Source organism: Onthophagus taurus, chromosome 7, assembly GCF_036711975.1.
Source record: "Onthophagus taurus isolate NC chromosome 7, IU_Otau_3.0, whole genome shotgun sequence".
Lineage (NCBI taxonomy): Eukaryota > Metazoa > Arthropoda > Insecta > Coleoptera > Scarabaeidae > Onthophagus > Onthophagus taurus.
In genome coordinates this window covers 16,805,315-16,821,559 of record NC_091972.1, presented here as the reverse complement: position 1 = coordinate 16,821,559, position 16,245 = coordinate 16,805,315, and the positions used below count along the sequence as shown (strand labels likewise).

Below are 16,245 nucleotides of genomic sequence, written 5' to 3'. Positions count from 1 at the left end.
TGAGCTCGGATTCTGATTTGCATCCAATCACAATCAACACCGAGGGGATTTGGATTTCATGCAGAAAAATACTTCTGAAATGGTCACCAGCCAATACAACAACAATCAACACCCCTTGTTGCAGATCTTTGTAATATATTTTTGGAAACCCAATCTTAGAGAAACCATAGTCAGAATTGAATGCGAGAATGTTGGTGATTATTGTATCGATCACCACGATTATCTCCTGACTTAGAAAGCTTGTAAAAGTATTTATTGGTAATATCACCAATTTATTGTGTATAATTAAGGAAAAGTAAATTATGACAAATTTAGTTACTAGATCAAAAACATCAAAAGGAAGAAAGTTAGTCATATGCCGGCTTAGGGATTGATATTGGTGGATCGAAATCATTTTAACAGCGTTATCTATTTGGCATGGGTAGATAGTTTTTCATGAAATCGATGTGAAAAGATCGTGTTGAAGATCCATTCCATTAAGAGATAAGGGGGGTTGGAGCTGGCAACCACATCAATTTCGAACTGAAGTGACAAATAAAATTTATGACCCAAGCATTGTGACATAAAAAAGAAAAGTTGTGGCCATCATGGATGGTCATGGACTACAGATGTCAACCTACAATAATCAGATAGTTATCAGCCATAAGAAGACGTAATGAAAATGTGACGATGTTGTTGGGTAATAATGTAATGAGAACTCTGATTGCAATAAAAATTTGTGCTAGCTCATTTAGATTTTCTGTTTTCAAAATTTAATCCCAACCTCGACAAACTTGTTGGCTTACTCAAAAAAATATACAACTACACGCAATGCAAGATATATATGCAATAATTCTAGTACTCTATGCTACTCTAGGTTCTAATGCAGGCGCATCCTATTATAATATGACCATTACGAAAATTGTATAGAATGTTTTTTTGTGTTTGTTATGTTTACGTTAGACTTAAAGAGGCCCATACACGGTGATGCAAAACTAAAGCATGTTTGCATGCGAGCAAATGAGAAATGAAAATGATGGAACACATGGTTCAAATTTACTTATCAATTTTTGTATCAGTTACATAGTGAGTTGCGACTTCTTAACTATAATGAATGTAATACTATAATAATGAAGAAGAAGAAAGAAGGGAAGAGCTCAAAATGGGTAAAAATTGGCTGAAAAAAACGGAACCAGTATTCTCCAGTATCCAGTATCTCCACTATAGGAATTATTTGCGCATGGATGTAAAATATGTCCGAGAACGTTTTGTAAGGTACTTTATTGATAATGGACTCGTGCCTTGGCAACATGATCGTGTTACATATCAAGAATAGGGGAATTTTAATTTTGAAGATGCACTTATATGATACTGTTTCGTTATCATGTATAGTGTCCTTATGTATTTTAACCCTACTCAACGAATAAATAAAATAGATAAAGCTTTCTACAGTTCTTTATTTAAAAATAATAGGATACATTATTCACTTGAACATTGTGAGAATCGACAGTCTGAAAATTGTAGAATGGCTGATATTTGCTTAAAAACTTCCACTACCAGCCTTTCATCCTTTTTATTTCTATCCACATATCCACTAGTTGTCCCTTTTGAAAGACAAGTATCTATTTCTTTGGTATATACTTATAAATTCACGCATAACGTCTTCTTGCTTACGAACAGCCATTTCGTAAACAAATTTGAATAACACGCATGCGAAGATACAAGTTTGCACGCGACGGGCCGTGCAAAATCAAACTCAGCCAGATCTTATCGTGCCATGCCTAGACCTGACAGCGCCATCGGTTTTGCGGCATAAGAGATCACATTTGCTCGGGTGCATTAACTTTGCGTACAAATGTGACAGTTTTGCATCACAGAGTTGAGTTATATAACCACGCCCTTGTACTTCGGATCTCTAACAATAAAAGACTGACATGTTCAACATGAACCAGACCCGAAATGGTACTTGAGTTATATAACTACTCTACACTCTTAGAAACTGATCTTTTTATTTTTACACAAAAAACCCAATAAGACTGTGTATTATTGAGACCGAGCGATAAAACAGCTCAATGCCGAAAATCCCCTAGAAGACGAATAGTGTAAGATTAGAATAAGAAAAGAGTCTAAAGAAATAGTCATTCTAAACAACAAAAAGAAATTTGTATTGGTATTTCTTGACGTTAACTCGGACGACATCCGAAAACTTCTGCTGCACATTACACTATACCACTCTAAACTTGCGGTTGGTGTTGAACAGTTTTGTATTACCCTTACAAAATGTGGCCTATATGATTATAACTTAAAGCTCTGATTTTGCAGTAAATCGTTTGAAAGGTTATAGGACGACTTTCGTTATAGGATAATCGGTCTCTTGTTACCATAAGTTGAAGATGGCGAGTCTTTTCTTCTTGGTTTCTTTTATACGACATTTCTGACCATCCCTAGTCCATCGCTGATAGCAGCGCAAGATTTCGAAAATCAACAACAATATAAAAGTAACCACAGTAATATCCAATTTTAACTTCAAAATCATTAACCTAGATATAGGCAATCTCCTACCAACCCAATTCAACCCAACCCAACCAATTTTGCAACCGTACATACCCCCGGACTGGCCAATATCAAAAATTCCCGATAAAAAAAACTGCGTAATTGGGTGACAAACTTTAGATAAACAAGTAGTGCATTAAAACTTAAATCTACTGGAAGTCCTCGAACTGCAACAGGACCGGAAAATGTGGCTACTGTGAGAGCTTCGGTTAATCAATCTCCACAGCGTTCTGCACGGAAACATGCGGCTGCTCTACGGTTATAGGATCAAAATATTCGGAGAACTTTGCACAGAGAACTGAAAATCCATCCTTACAAAATTGCGATTGCACAAGAACTGAACGAAAGAGGTAATGAAACCCGTACAGTTTGTGTCAAGAACTTAAAAACACTCCTCGCCGCAATGATGAGCTCATTTTTTCACAAAATTTCAGATATTGGGCAGACAATAACCCTCGGCACCCTCACCAACGACCACTACACAGTCCTAAGGTTACAGTGTGATGTGCTGTGTTTGAGATTGGTGTGTGGGGTCAGTACTTTTTTGAAGAAAACGGAGTTACTGTAACGGTAATCTCGAGAATTTTCTCAGGCCTAGATTGGGTGATCTTTTTGAAGAACATGGACAGGAAAGTGTATGGGTCCAATAGGATGGTGCGACATCCCTCACATCTCGTCGAACCCTCGGGATTTTAAGAGTAAAATTTTCTGGACGTCTCATTTCCTTGCATTCTTCCGACTTAACTCCTTGTAATTGACCTGAAATGCAAGGTATACCAGCAACATCCTAAAACTTTGGGAGCTTTTAAAGAGGCAATATCTCAAGAAGTTGCTTGTTGAAAATTACCAGAATAGACTAAGTCAGTGTATTTATACCAATGAAGATCGCCATTTAAGTGATGTTATTTTTAAAGCAGGTTAATCAAAAACTAGATTATGTATACTTTCTAGAAATAAAAACATTTTTCTTGTATCTTGCTTGGTTTGATTTTTATGAGCTTACCAAATCGGCGAGGTCATTCTGCGCACCTGTATATACTAAGTGGTATGGGAATTGCAACACTAAGAAGGGGTAGAATTTTCAAACTTGGCAGAAACGTTCAACTAATAAAGCGCTTTCCCGATGCTTTCGTGGCATCGCTTGTAACAGATGGTCAACTTTCTCTTGAAATGTTGTATTCATAGCAGTCTATAGTGCTGTAGAGTTTGTGGAAGATGTTATTATTATTATTAATTCTACCATCTCAGTCATATTTTACTGGGAGTTCATATTGGTTTTGATCTAATCGAAATCGAACGAGACCTACTTCATAACTTATAGCACCTCATACCTTAGTGTCCACAATTAGCTTCATATGTTTCGTAACAGAAAATTTACTGTCTTCTTCTGATCCTGATACGACCATCATGAATCTTCAAAGATTCATCCTTATGTCACTCTAAGTTCCAGTGCGGTCGCAAACTACACCACTCCAAATTGAGATAAGTAATCAAAGAAAAGAAAAGAAAACAAATTGATGCAAAGCTATCCTCACCAGAATCAGCAACACAAAAACTCGTAGGCAACATTACCCCATAGAGCATAATTATTGTCGGCAATATTAAAGTTAACCTAAGGTCACCAGCTAGCTAATTGAAGCTAACTTAACCCAAACCATGTTCACTAAACCAACATCTTCGCAACTTCGGAAATGTCCTTCATCTATGTAACAATCTTAATAGAATGTTTTTAAGACAAAGAAATTAAGGAAATACGATTTTGAAAATATTTAGGTGGTGTTAAGATTAAGCTTAACCTAAGTAATAGTTTATAATTTGCTATATTTTGTGTAAAATAAATTTCAATCGAAAATCGTAATTAACGTAATTGGCGTTCTACTCTACTTGACACGAAACCGTACCTGTTGCCTAAAAAGAGTTCCTGCTTCCGCTAGCGCTTTAACTAAGGCCATCGATTGTTGAAGGTGTACGTTATCATCCGCCGTACCATGCACCAAATAAAACATTTTATCTTTTAGTTGTTCCGCCTTTTTACTCACATCGGCTTCATCATAACCTTTATAATTATCAGTTACGTTAGGAAATCCCATATAACGTTCGGTATACGCCGAATCTAAACAGCACACGTAAATAAAAAATATCTATATGATTAATTTTTTACCGTATAATTTCCAATTTGTTACTGGAGCTACCGCAATGGCACAATGAAAAACATTTCTAGGACTAGCAAGTGCAAGAGCAGCCACGAAACCTCCATAGCTCCATCCCCAAACAGCGACTCTCCGTTTGTCGATATAGTGCAGGGTGTCTTTCAAATACCTGAAAATCAAATATCTCCCAACTAAATTCGAACTATTTCAATCAATATAGGGAACTTACTCGGTGACTTCCAGCTGATCAGCAACTTCCACGGAACCCAATTTGTAATAAACTTTATGTAGTAATTCATGTCCCTGGCCGCCGGAACCCCTCCCGTCAATCTGAGCAATTATAAAATCTTTATTACCAGCCAAATAGGTGTTCCAATCGATTCTCCATCGTTCGGTAACTAATTGACTTCCCGGACCTCCATACACTTGAACCACTAAAGGATAACGTGTGATTTCTTCTTCCCTTAGTCCCGGAGGTAAATGTAATCGAACATGAGCTTGAAAACCACCTGATATTCGAACGGGAAATGTTTTTATTTGCGGGAGAGCCATTTTTTCTAAACGCTCTCTTAGCAAACTATTATTTTGTAACACCATTAACAATTTTGGTGTTGGAATAGTTGCTTGATACAAACTACTCGTCGGAACTCCCGGCCCTAAACATTCCAAAACGTAATGACTGGACGAAATTGGGTTGAAAATAGCGTTGTGGAATAAACAAGGTCTTTCTATTCTCACTTCTTTTGGTTTTTTTCTTCTTCTTCTTGGAGTTGGGGTGGTGTATTCATCGGCATCTTCACCTTCCGGCCATTCTTCTGATTTGGGTCGATTTTTTACGGCGAATTCATGATCGTAAAAATAAAACGGTGGTTCTGTGGGTGTAGGTTCTGCCACACACGTTAAACAAATTGGTTGTTGAAGTGGTGCGCCGTGCCTAGGAGGCATTGAGGCTACTCTGTAAAGGTGTTGTTGACCTGGTTTTCCTTCGGGTATTCCGAGAAAATAACTGTAGAATGCTCGTAATAATTATAAATTGTAACTTGGATTTTAAAACGTAATTAAAACTCACATTACATCGTTTTGTCGATCCCAAGCTAAGATTCTGGATACTTCGAATCTTCCGTGCGTTAAAGGTGCCACCCTCCTCTTAGGGATATTAACAGATATTGCATGTCTAAAATATCCTGCTGGTCCGTCTCTGACTGGTGCAACCGTGATGTAGTTGGTACTATCACTTCCAAATAGAGGACTGTCGCCCATATCAACCCATCCTTTTCCATCACCTGACACCCTTTGAGTCTACATGAATAAAAATGAGGTTGTAAAAATAGTACGAGGAATTCCTAAAATTTTCATTTGCATGTCGCCGAAATCTTTATCACACTAAACACGTAAGATTTTATGCCTAATTTATTCGTAGTAATTGTAAAGTAGTATGTTTCGTGCATGGCATTTTGTGTTCGCGATGTAATCGCCAAGTTAATTACGGTAATCCATTTTAATAATACTCACTAACTTCTTCACTTTATGTGAAAATTAGGTACACTATTAAGATAACTAAAGTGATGAAGAAAAATGATAAAGTCAAAAAGAATGGCAAGATTGAATTTTTTATGACGACGATTCAATAGACAAAGGAAATGGGTCACATGTCGATTTAACCATGAAATCAATAGGTTATTCATGGATTGCCCGCTGTTGGAATATTATGTCTCCATTTATTAATAGCTTGTATTAATTGGTTACTTAACTTTAATCTTAATCCATAGCCTTAATCCAAGTTACGGTTATAATAAAATCTTTTGTATTCAAAATACGAACACTTAAATAGGGGTGTTCGAAAAGGGTGCGTAATCTAAACGTCGTTGATATCTAACGTAATTTCCATCTAACGGCTCTTGGCGTGTTTATTAGTCATAAATATTGAACGACCAGGGTTGTAATCCTTTTATTCCAAGTATACAGGCGTGTACCTTTCTATCGGGAGATTTGGAACTTTACTGTACGAGTTATATCGTAAATTTGAGTACCAAAGAGTACATTTTTTTCGAATTTATTAACTTACCTCTTGACAATGCCACATCGGTGTTCTACAGACAGAAACGAGAGAAAAGTTTTGAGCCCTATTTAACCAAACCACAGAAATTTCAGTCGAACTAATCCACGAAACAGCAGTGAAGTAATACTCCCTAAAAACAAAGTAACCAAAGCGCTACAATTTTATAGTTAAATTCATGAATAGTTTTTAAAACAATTTGCGTAAAAATGTTAATCAAAACTTTAAAGCACTAACTTGATAATAAGATGTTTAATTATGCACGGACGAACCTTGATATTGTTTTATAATCAGTTACGTACATGTTGTGAAGCGGAGACGGCGGCTTAACCTCTTTCATCCGGATGTTGTGGGGATCCGCAAGATCGGCCACGGTCAACTTGACCTGTGGATTTCTCGTCCCCGGCTTTGGGTACCTCAAAGATCGAATGTCCGGATATAATCTGCCTTCGTTTGGCGATCCATACCACGGAAACCGCAGTTCTTCGACCAGTGTGTCGTTGAAAGAGGCAAATACCAGCATATGGCCATCACTCGACATCCATATTGCGCTGTTAACGCCGAGGATCTCCTCTGCAAGCGAATATAGATTTGTGAGTCGAGTTTGGCATACCGATGTGGCTATTACAGGCGATTTTGCTAGGATAAGTGGAATCTGCAACGTTAGCACTTGAATACCAAGCGTTACAATATGAGTTTCAAATGTAGGGTATATGTAAAAGATTTTCTCATAATATATAAATTTGTTATAATAACCTATTTAATTAATGTAATATTATTAATGGATGTTGTTGAGATTGAAAATTTATCGATATTTGTGGTTTGTGGGTAATGAGGTTCTATAATGTATTTCGAGAGAAATTGTATTAAATTATTAACATAATGAAATTAATTATAAACACATTATTTTAATTATTTGTTCGTTTGATGGATTCGAAGTTACATTATCTATATTCAGCTCATTGCGAAACTATAAAATTACGCGGTTGGAAATTTATCAAACTTATTTTGTGAAAAGCGTTAGAGAAAATTTTAGAATTCATTCAGCTTATATTTTATTATAAATGAAAGTTCTTAAAACGAAGTTAAAAAATACTTAGTACTCTTTTTACAATTTACAAATAATTTATTACTACTATCCATTCCAAAGGTCAAGGCTCCTCACTTTACAGATTGATATCTTCGAAACCGATCGATGAAAAAAATTGCGGTATAGTTTCTTGTAATCATTGGAGGGTTCCGTCCAAACAGAAGAGACTGTGTTCTAGACTGGACGTCGCGCCTTTATTTCTTTATGTAAGTAAATAAAGGCGCGGCGTCCTGTCTGGAATAGACACCAGCCGGATTGGATGCTTTCTTTTTAATTTATAATTAGCTTAAATAAAATTGTTCTAAAGGAATTAGAGAAACATAACTTTGAAAAACATATAACGGAATCGTACAAACGCAATTATTTGATATACCTATTTTGTTGCGTAGAAATGTTTAGTGATTACATCAAACTTTACCGCAATTTTTTTCATCGAGCGGTTGCGAAGATATCTCTAAAGTGAAGGGCCTAGACTCTTGGCACGGATAGTAGTGAGTTGTACCTGAATAACAAGCAAAACGAATGAGGGCTAAATGCATCAATTTACATTTTCCCAAGATTAAATTTTACTCACACTAAATTTAGTTTTGATACTATAAATGTTCGTGAGGTTTAATTTTCTTCAATTTTGTAAGTGCCTGGGTATTATCCAGGAACTGAATGGCTTCAACGTTGGAATGTCGCAGTAATCTTTCTTAGACCCATTTGATTTCGAAATCATGCAGTTTTTAATTGGTTACATAACTATAAGCATTGGTAATCAATCTAAGAAATTTGTTTTGACTATAATTCGTTTGTCTAGTTCTGAGTCTAATCTGATCATGATGCCAGATCTTCCAGTTTAGTCTGCTATCAAAGTGGAGATCGCGATATTTTGTTGATTCTGCTTGAGGAATGGAGCATCCTCTAAGAGACACAGTTATTCTGCTGTATTTTCAAATCTCTACTTCATTTATAAATTTTGCTGTCTGCTACTTGCAGTTTTTTCAACAACTGTGTGATCAGTAAAGTGCCAAGTACTGTATCTTTTGAAATTGAAATATCTGCAGAATATGGTAGATAAAAGAGTGGTCGTAAGACAGTGTCTTTTGGAACCAGATCCAAGATCGGTTTGAATGTAGACTGTAGCACTCTAAACTCTCCTTGAGAAACATACGCTTGAAGCAACAAGTATGCCAACATGTTGATTTATTTTGCTTTTCTTGGCAGTTTCTTTTAATAAGTAATAATTGATGAAATTATTAATTGATACATTAATTATTATTTACTTGCTTTCTTTTTACGGTCAATAATCCCGAGAGTAAGGTTAGTTTTGTTTACCAGTGTCAATGATCTGCGGGTTATAAGGTTGGGCGAGGTTATGGTTGTTGTTTAATGTTAGGTAGATAGGGAAAGATCAGTTTTGTTTAAGCTCTAAAGAGGTTAAATATCTGGGTATCACTCTGGATAGCAAACTATCGTGGAAGTCACATCTAGATAATAGAGTAAAGAAAGCTAGTGTCGCGTTTGGCCAGTGCCGAAGGGCGATTGGGAAGACATGGGGTTTGTCACCCAAATGGTGCAGTAGTATGATCTAAAACCTTACAGGTTACCGCCACTACCGCACTAAATAGAATACAGAGACTTGCGTGTATGTATGTTCAATATGATTTTAAGCCTGAGGTGAAGGAGTCCAGCGGGTCCGGTACCTTATTATTGTCAGTGAGCCAATAAGTGGGTTCACCACTTGAGTCATGATTACAGTTTGTGACATTAATAGCCGTCAGCAATATACCAGGCGTTATAAATACCAGGGCTATTTTTGTAAACAATTCTTTGTATTGTTGTTGAGTCATTTAGTGACTTGCGGTTAATATGTAAGCATACTTGTATAACTATGGTAGTTTGCATTTCATACTTTCTGATCTCTTCTCCTTGGAAGTGTTGTATATTATGTTTTATGATTAACGTTGTACCTCCTTGAGCACTTGGGTTCACTTGGATGAGTAGTCTGAACCTAGCTTGTTTGCTTGCTGCAGATTTCTTTTTTTAGTTCAACTTATTTGTTGCTTCTGTTTAAGCAGACGTGGATGCTCTTGCAGCTTCTTGTGTGTTATTATTACCAGTGACAGATGGATTTACAGCTGGACTGGAGCTCTTTTAAATTGTAAACCTCACAACCTTTGTTATTTGTAGTTTTCATTGGATCAACACATCTTGTTCATCTGCTACAGAAGTTTTTTGTATGTCCTAAGCTACTATTATCATACAAGCTATAAGTTCTCTGTTGTCAAAGATTTTCTCTTTAAAATAAACCTACACAAAATAGCGGGAAAGGATTAGTGTTCTTTTTCTCCATTTGTGCAACAACTAAAATAAATTGATCTTTCTTGCTTCATTCCAACTGTTTCCTCTTTCTGACAGCAACCTAGCAGCCATCTCATTCCAGCTCCATTTCGGCTTTCCTTTTTCCATGCCAATCTAAAGTAATTCTTTAACCGCATCTCCATCATGCAAGCTGTTTTTCTTCAGCGTATTATAACACTGGCACAACATTTAATTTTTAAGAACATTAAAAGGTCTTTAACCCTTTCCTTCCTTCCTTTCTATGGTAATTATATGGCTACCACATAGTGGAATTAATTTGGGAACGAAAGGATTAATTAATTTACTTTTAGTTTTACTAGTTTCGGCACTCAGCTATCATCAGAAATTATGTGTTGAAAGATTAATAACATTTTAATTAAAATAACATTAAATTAGATAACACAATCGTATAAAGTGACAGAGTGAGTTGTATGATTATTTAAGCTAAATTAAGATTTATGATACCTTCATATAGCCAATCTGGAACACCATGACTAACCACACCAGGAACTGCAGTATTTGTAACTCTGTATCCAATATGTGAGAGTGGTGCCGGTCTGTAATAAATATCATAATTCTGAACCATAACAAGAGCTTCTCCTCGAGGAGCCCACATGGCGAGAAGCAAGAATGGATGTTCATCCACTTCAGGCGATGGTCGAAGTGGAAAGTCGTTTCTAAAAAGCGTAAGAAATCGTAAAGGATTATAATATATAAATAAAATAAAATCATCTTACCCAGTCTGAATGTCGTATACCACATATTGAGCTAGGTAAGAGTGCCTGAATAATTTCTGTACGTTCTGCGCCAATAATAAGTACTTCTTATCGGGGGACAATTGGAATGTTACCGCGTTTAGTCGACTCTGAAAGTTTCCAAGTTTAATATGAAAATGGAAGCGTGGAAAGTAAATTTTTGAAATGTAGAAACTTTTACGTTTACTCTTCGGACACTACGGCCCCGGTTAAGGTAGAAATAGAAGTCGTAAAAATGAATATGTAAAGGAGTTCGTCTGTATTCGCCAGACGGCTTGGCTGCCTAGCGTCTGAAATGGGACCTTATTTAGGTCATCCAGCAAGCACCTGTTACACTCGGTGAAGTTTAAATCAATGATTAAACTGGTGGGATGTTTCAGTAAAGCGTTCGCCGAGTTCTCTCGGTTGCGAAAAGGTATTTTAAGCGAAAATACGAACTGATATTGTGAAAACAACACAATATTCTTTTTGAATAAAAAAAATCATATAAGTATAAAGTGGTACAATTTATCGACAAAGAGCAATCTAATATAATGGATGTGATGTTTTATGTCCGAAAGTTTTGGTCATAAATTTTTTATATTGAGTGTTCATAAAATATTCTTTCGGCGAGTTACGAAAGTTTCTAGATTCGAGTTAACAAAAAAAGGTATAAACGTTACTTACGTAAGTGTGGTTTGACATTAAAGGTTTGATGGTAAGATTGCCGATATGCATAAGGCTAATGCCACCCCACTGATCTTTAAAGATGATCTCTTCATCTGAAATAAGAGATACTTATCAAGAAATATTTATCTCCAAGCTCAAAAGCCGGCGGATTTAGTGGCACAAAGGAATATTTGATTATGTAAATCCAAGCTAATTACGAAAGTTCTACTCGGGGAGACTCGATGTCCCAGCCGTTTCTGCTGAATTCGTGAAAATGTACTAAAAACATTTTTTACCTTTTTCTTATATCACGGAGAAGGTAATCCTGTAATCTCCTAATCTGAATGTCCAAGTTGTCTGCTAACATTTCACCCGCAATGGACAGATTTAAAGCTAGCTATAAGGGGAGAATGTCGGCTACAAATTAATTTTTTGCGCAGTGTTCATGAGTTTTTCTGGTAAAATAAGACGACAAGTTGAAAATGCTTTTCGTTCCTGAAACTTTTATGTTAAATTATAACTTTGACACAATTTTGTTCAAAATTTAATTAAATTAGATACATGTATCATTAATAATTTTTATATTAATCAATATTCTGAAATAAAAATGGTTCACCTCACAATTTTACCGCATACGCGAACTTTACAAAACCCTTGTTTGTGACATATTCTGTGTCAGCGGGTTTCGTCGCAGTGGATCGCACAGCAAAGCGACCGCATTTCGAAAGGTAACCTTCTCGATAATACAATTTAAGTCCCACCCACGTTCCGTGACATTTACGGTTTTGAACCGTCCACGTACCGTAGTATTTCAATAAATTAGCACGACCTTACAGGGCTATTTCGCTTGATGGTGGAATATTTCAGGCTGCGAGAAAATGAATTATTTAGTTTTAATCCAAAGAATGCGCACGCATTTCCATCGAATCGAAACGGAGTTATTCACGAGTTTATCTTCAAGTATTTTATTACATTGAAAGTTGGGAAAATTTTCGTGACGTTAAGTTACTTCGTGTTAGTACTTAGCAATCGTTCTGCCTCTACGGAAAACTTTTTCCACTAACCTGAAACCCACGTGCCGTTAAACCTCAGGGGCTGAAAGTCGTGACTAAGAATGTCTTGGAGTTTGAATCGCGTCCCTTTTACGCGAGGACCTTCATCCGGCGGCGTCAACAGGACCACGGAAGTTACAATGAGCGCCAAAACGACCACGATGACAAGGAGAGCAATAAGGATGCCTCGCCAGTTACGTTGGTTTGTATTGCTGGACACCAACTCCTAAAATAAAACGAGAAAAAAATTATAGATTGCTTATTTATGATTTATTACAATATTTTTGTAATCCAAAGTGTTAGTTAATATTTACTATTCAAAAAAGGAGAGTTTATGCTTTAATTTGATATAAATATTATTGCTTAGTATTCATTAATAAAGTCAACAGCGATTTTTTGAATTTTATCAATTTTTGCTCCATATTAGGTGATGATAAAAATGGTAGATATCTTATTTGTTGTTTATAGCTAGATATTTATGATGCAACCTATCAATTAATATATATTTTCCAAAAGTAAAAAGTTTGGGCTTTAGTTTGATATAAAAGTCATGGCTTAATATCCATAAATAAAGATGCAGCGATTATTTGAAATTCTTCAATTTTGTTCCATATTAGGTGATGACGAAAATTACGGATATCTTATTTGTTGTTTATCACAATATTTTTATGATCCAACCTACTGATTAATATATATTTTCTAAAAGTAGAGAGTTTGGGCTTTAATTTAATATAAAAACCATGACTTAATATCCATAAATAAAGTAGCTGTGATTTTTTGAATTTAGCCAATTTTTGTTCCAAATTAGGTGATGACCAAAGTTACAGATTTCTTATTTATTTATAGCAATATATTTATGATCCAACCTATTAATATATATTTTCCAAAAGTAGAGAGTTAGGGCTTTAATTTGATATAAAAACCATGATCCATAAATAAAGTCGCTGTGATTTTTTGAATTTCTTCAATTTTTGTTCCAAATTAGATGATAACCAAAGTTACAGATTTCTTACTTGTTATTTATGGCAATATATGTATTTATTATCAAACCTACTGATTAATATATATTTTCCAAAAAAAGAGAATTTAGGCTTTAATTTGATATAAAAGTCATGGCTTAATATCCATAAATAAAGTCGCTGTGATTTCTTGAATTTAGTTAATAATTTATGTTCCAAATTGGGTGATGACCAAAATTAAAGATTTTTTATTTATTATTTATCGCTATATATTTGTGATTAAACCTATTGATTAATATATATCATCCAAAAGTAGAGAGTTTGGACTTTACTTTGATATAAAAGTCATGACTTAATATCCATAAATAAAGTTGCTGTGATTTTTTTAATTTAGTCTATTTTTGTTCCATATTAGGTGATGACAAAAATTGTAGATTTCTTATTTGTAGTTTATCGCAATATATTTATAACCCAACCTATTAATTAATATACATTTTCCAAAAGTAGAGAGTTTGGGCTTTAATTTGGTATAAAAACCATTACTTAATATCCATAAATAAAGTAGCTGTGATTTTTTGAATTTAGCCAATTTTTGTTCCAAATTAGGTGATGACCAAAGTTACAGATTTCTTATTTATTTATAGCAATATATTTATGATCCAACCTATTGATTAATATATATTTTCCAAAAGTAGAGAGTTAGGGCTTTAATTTGATATAAAAACCATGATCCATAAATAAAGTCGCTGTGATTTTTTGAATTTCTTCAATTTTTGTTCCAAATTAGGTGATAACCAAAGTTACAGATTTCTTACTTGTTATTTATGGCAATATATGTATTTATTATCAAACCTACTGATTAATATATATTTTCCAAAAGAAGAGAATTTAAGCTTTAATTTGATACAAAAGTCATGGCTTAATATCCATAAATAAAGTCGCTGTGATTTCTTGAATTTAGTTAATTTATGTTCCAAATTGGGTGATGACCAAAATTAAATATTTTTTATTTATTATTTATCGCTATATATTTGTGATTAAACCTATTGATTAATATATATTATTCAAAAGTAGAGAGTTTGGACTTTACTTTGATATAAAAGTCATGACTTAATATCCATAAATAAAGTTGCTGTGATTTTTTGAATTTAGTCTATTTTTGTTCCATATTAGGTGATGACAAAAATTGTAGATTTCTTATTTGTAGTTTATCGCAATATACTTATAATCCAACCTATTAATTAATATATATTTTCCAAAAGTAGAGAGTTTGGGCTTTAATTTGGTATAAATACCATTACTTAATATCCATAAATAAAGTCGTTGTGATTTTTTGAATTTAGTCAATTTTTGTTCCAAATTCGGTGATGACAAAATTACAGATATTTTACGTCTTGTTTATCACAATATATTTATGATCCAACCTACTGATTAATATATATTTTCCAAAAGTAGAGAGTTTGGGCTATAATTTGCTATAAAAATCATGGCTTAATATCTATTAATAAAGTCACAGCGATTTTTTGAATTTAGTCAATTATTGTTCAAATTAAGTGATGACCAAAATTAAAGATTTTTTATTTGTTATTTATCGCTATATATTTGTGATCAAACCTATTGATTAATATATATCATCCAAAAGTAGAGAGTTTGGACTTTCATTTGATATAAAAGTCATGGCTTAATATCCATAAATAAAATAGCTGTGATTTTTTGAATCTAGTCAATTTATGTTCTAAATTAGGTGATGACCAAAGTTATAAATTTCTTATTTACAATTTATCGCAATATATTTATTATCCAACCTATTGATTAATATATATTTTCCAAAAGTAGAGAGTTTGGGCTATAATTTGATATAAAAGTCATGATTTAATATCCATAAATAAAGCCACTGCGATTATTTGAATTTCTTGAATTTTTATTCGGTGTTAGGTTGTGTTCAAAATTACACATTTTGTATTTGTTGTTTCCCGCAATATTTTTATAATCCAACCTTTTAATTAATATGTTTTGTTTAAAAGCGTAAAGTTTAAGCTTTAATTTGATATAAATATCATTACTTAGTATCCATAAATAAAGTCACAACGACTTTTTGAACTTTTTCAATGTTAACTCAATATTAATTCAATTCAAATAATGACGAAAATTACCGATTTCTTATTTATGATTTATCCCAATACTTTAATAATACCCATTAATTAATATGCATTTTCTAAAACTACAAAGTTTAGATTTTCGTTTCATATAAAAATCATTACTTAATATCCGGTTTAATTGAATCTGAAAGATTCTCTTCACGTTTAATAGAGAACTATAGAGATTGAATCACAGTTTGTTGCCACATGTTTCGCACAAAGCCGAGCCAATTTAGGTTCGCCTGTCAGTCGACGGCTTCAATTCAGCTGTTGTTTCAGTTTTTTTTGTGCACCAGCTTTTCGTACTGCAGTTCAATTTACTGCTGCCCCATTTATCCCGTAATGTTCAACTGATGATCGAAATGACCAAGCTAGTTCTAGTGTGTTTTTTCGTTATTTTGGGGCAACAAAACCACATCAATTTGCAAACAAGGTTTGTTTGCTTCATTACCAAGAATTGCGATTGAAAAAAATTAAATCTAAATTTTTACCTCACGTTATATGCCATAACGAATTCCT

General features: G+C 34.2%; 1 protein-coding gene across 2 annotated transcripts in view; it reads right to left on the bottom strand.

Annotated features, from left to right (window-relative positions):
• Positions 1-16,245, bottom strand: part of LOC111425984 (Dipeptidyl peptidase 10) — a 77,436-nt gene that overhangs the window by 2,276 nt on the left and 58,915 nt on the right. For both annotated transcript variants that reach the window (XM_023060346.2, XM_071197347.1), the window contains 10 exons: positions 12,642-12,855; positions 11,596-11,690; positions 10,912-11,039; positions 10,640-10,851; positions 7,041-7,311; positions 6,748-6,871; positions 5,752-5,981; positions 4,912-5,688; positions 4,694-4,851; positions 4,434-4,645 (listed from right to left, as the gene is read on the bottom strand). In XM_023060346.2, coding sequence (XP_022916114.1) covers positions 4,434-4,645; positions 4,694-4,851; positions 4,912-5,688; positions 5,752-5,981; positions 6,748-6,871; positions 7,041-7,311; positions 10,640-10,851; positions 10,912-11,039; positions 11,596-11,690; positions 12,642-12,855 — 2,421 coding nt within the window. The remainder of the gene's footprint in view (positions 1-4,433; positions 4,646-4,693; positions 4,852-4,911; positions 5,689-5,751; positions 5,982-6,747; positions 6,872-7,040; positions 7,312-10,639; positions 10,852-10,911; positions 11,040-11,595; positions 11,691-12,641; positions 12,856-16,245) is intronic.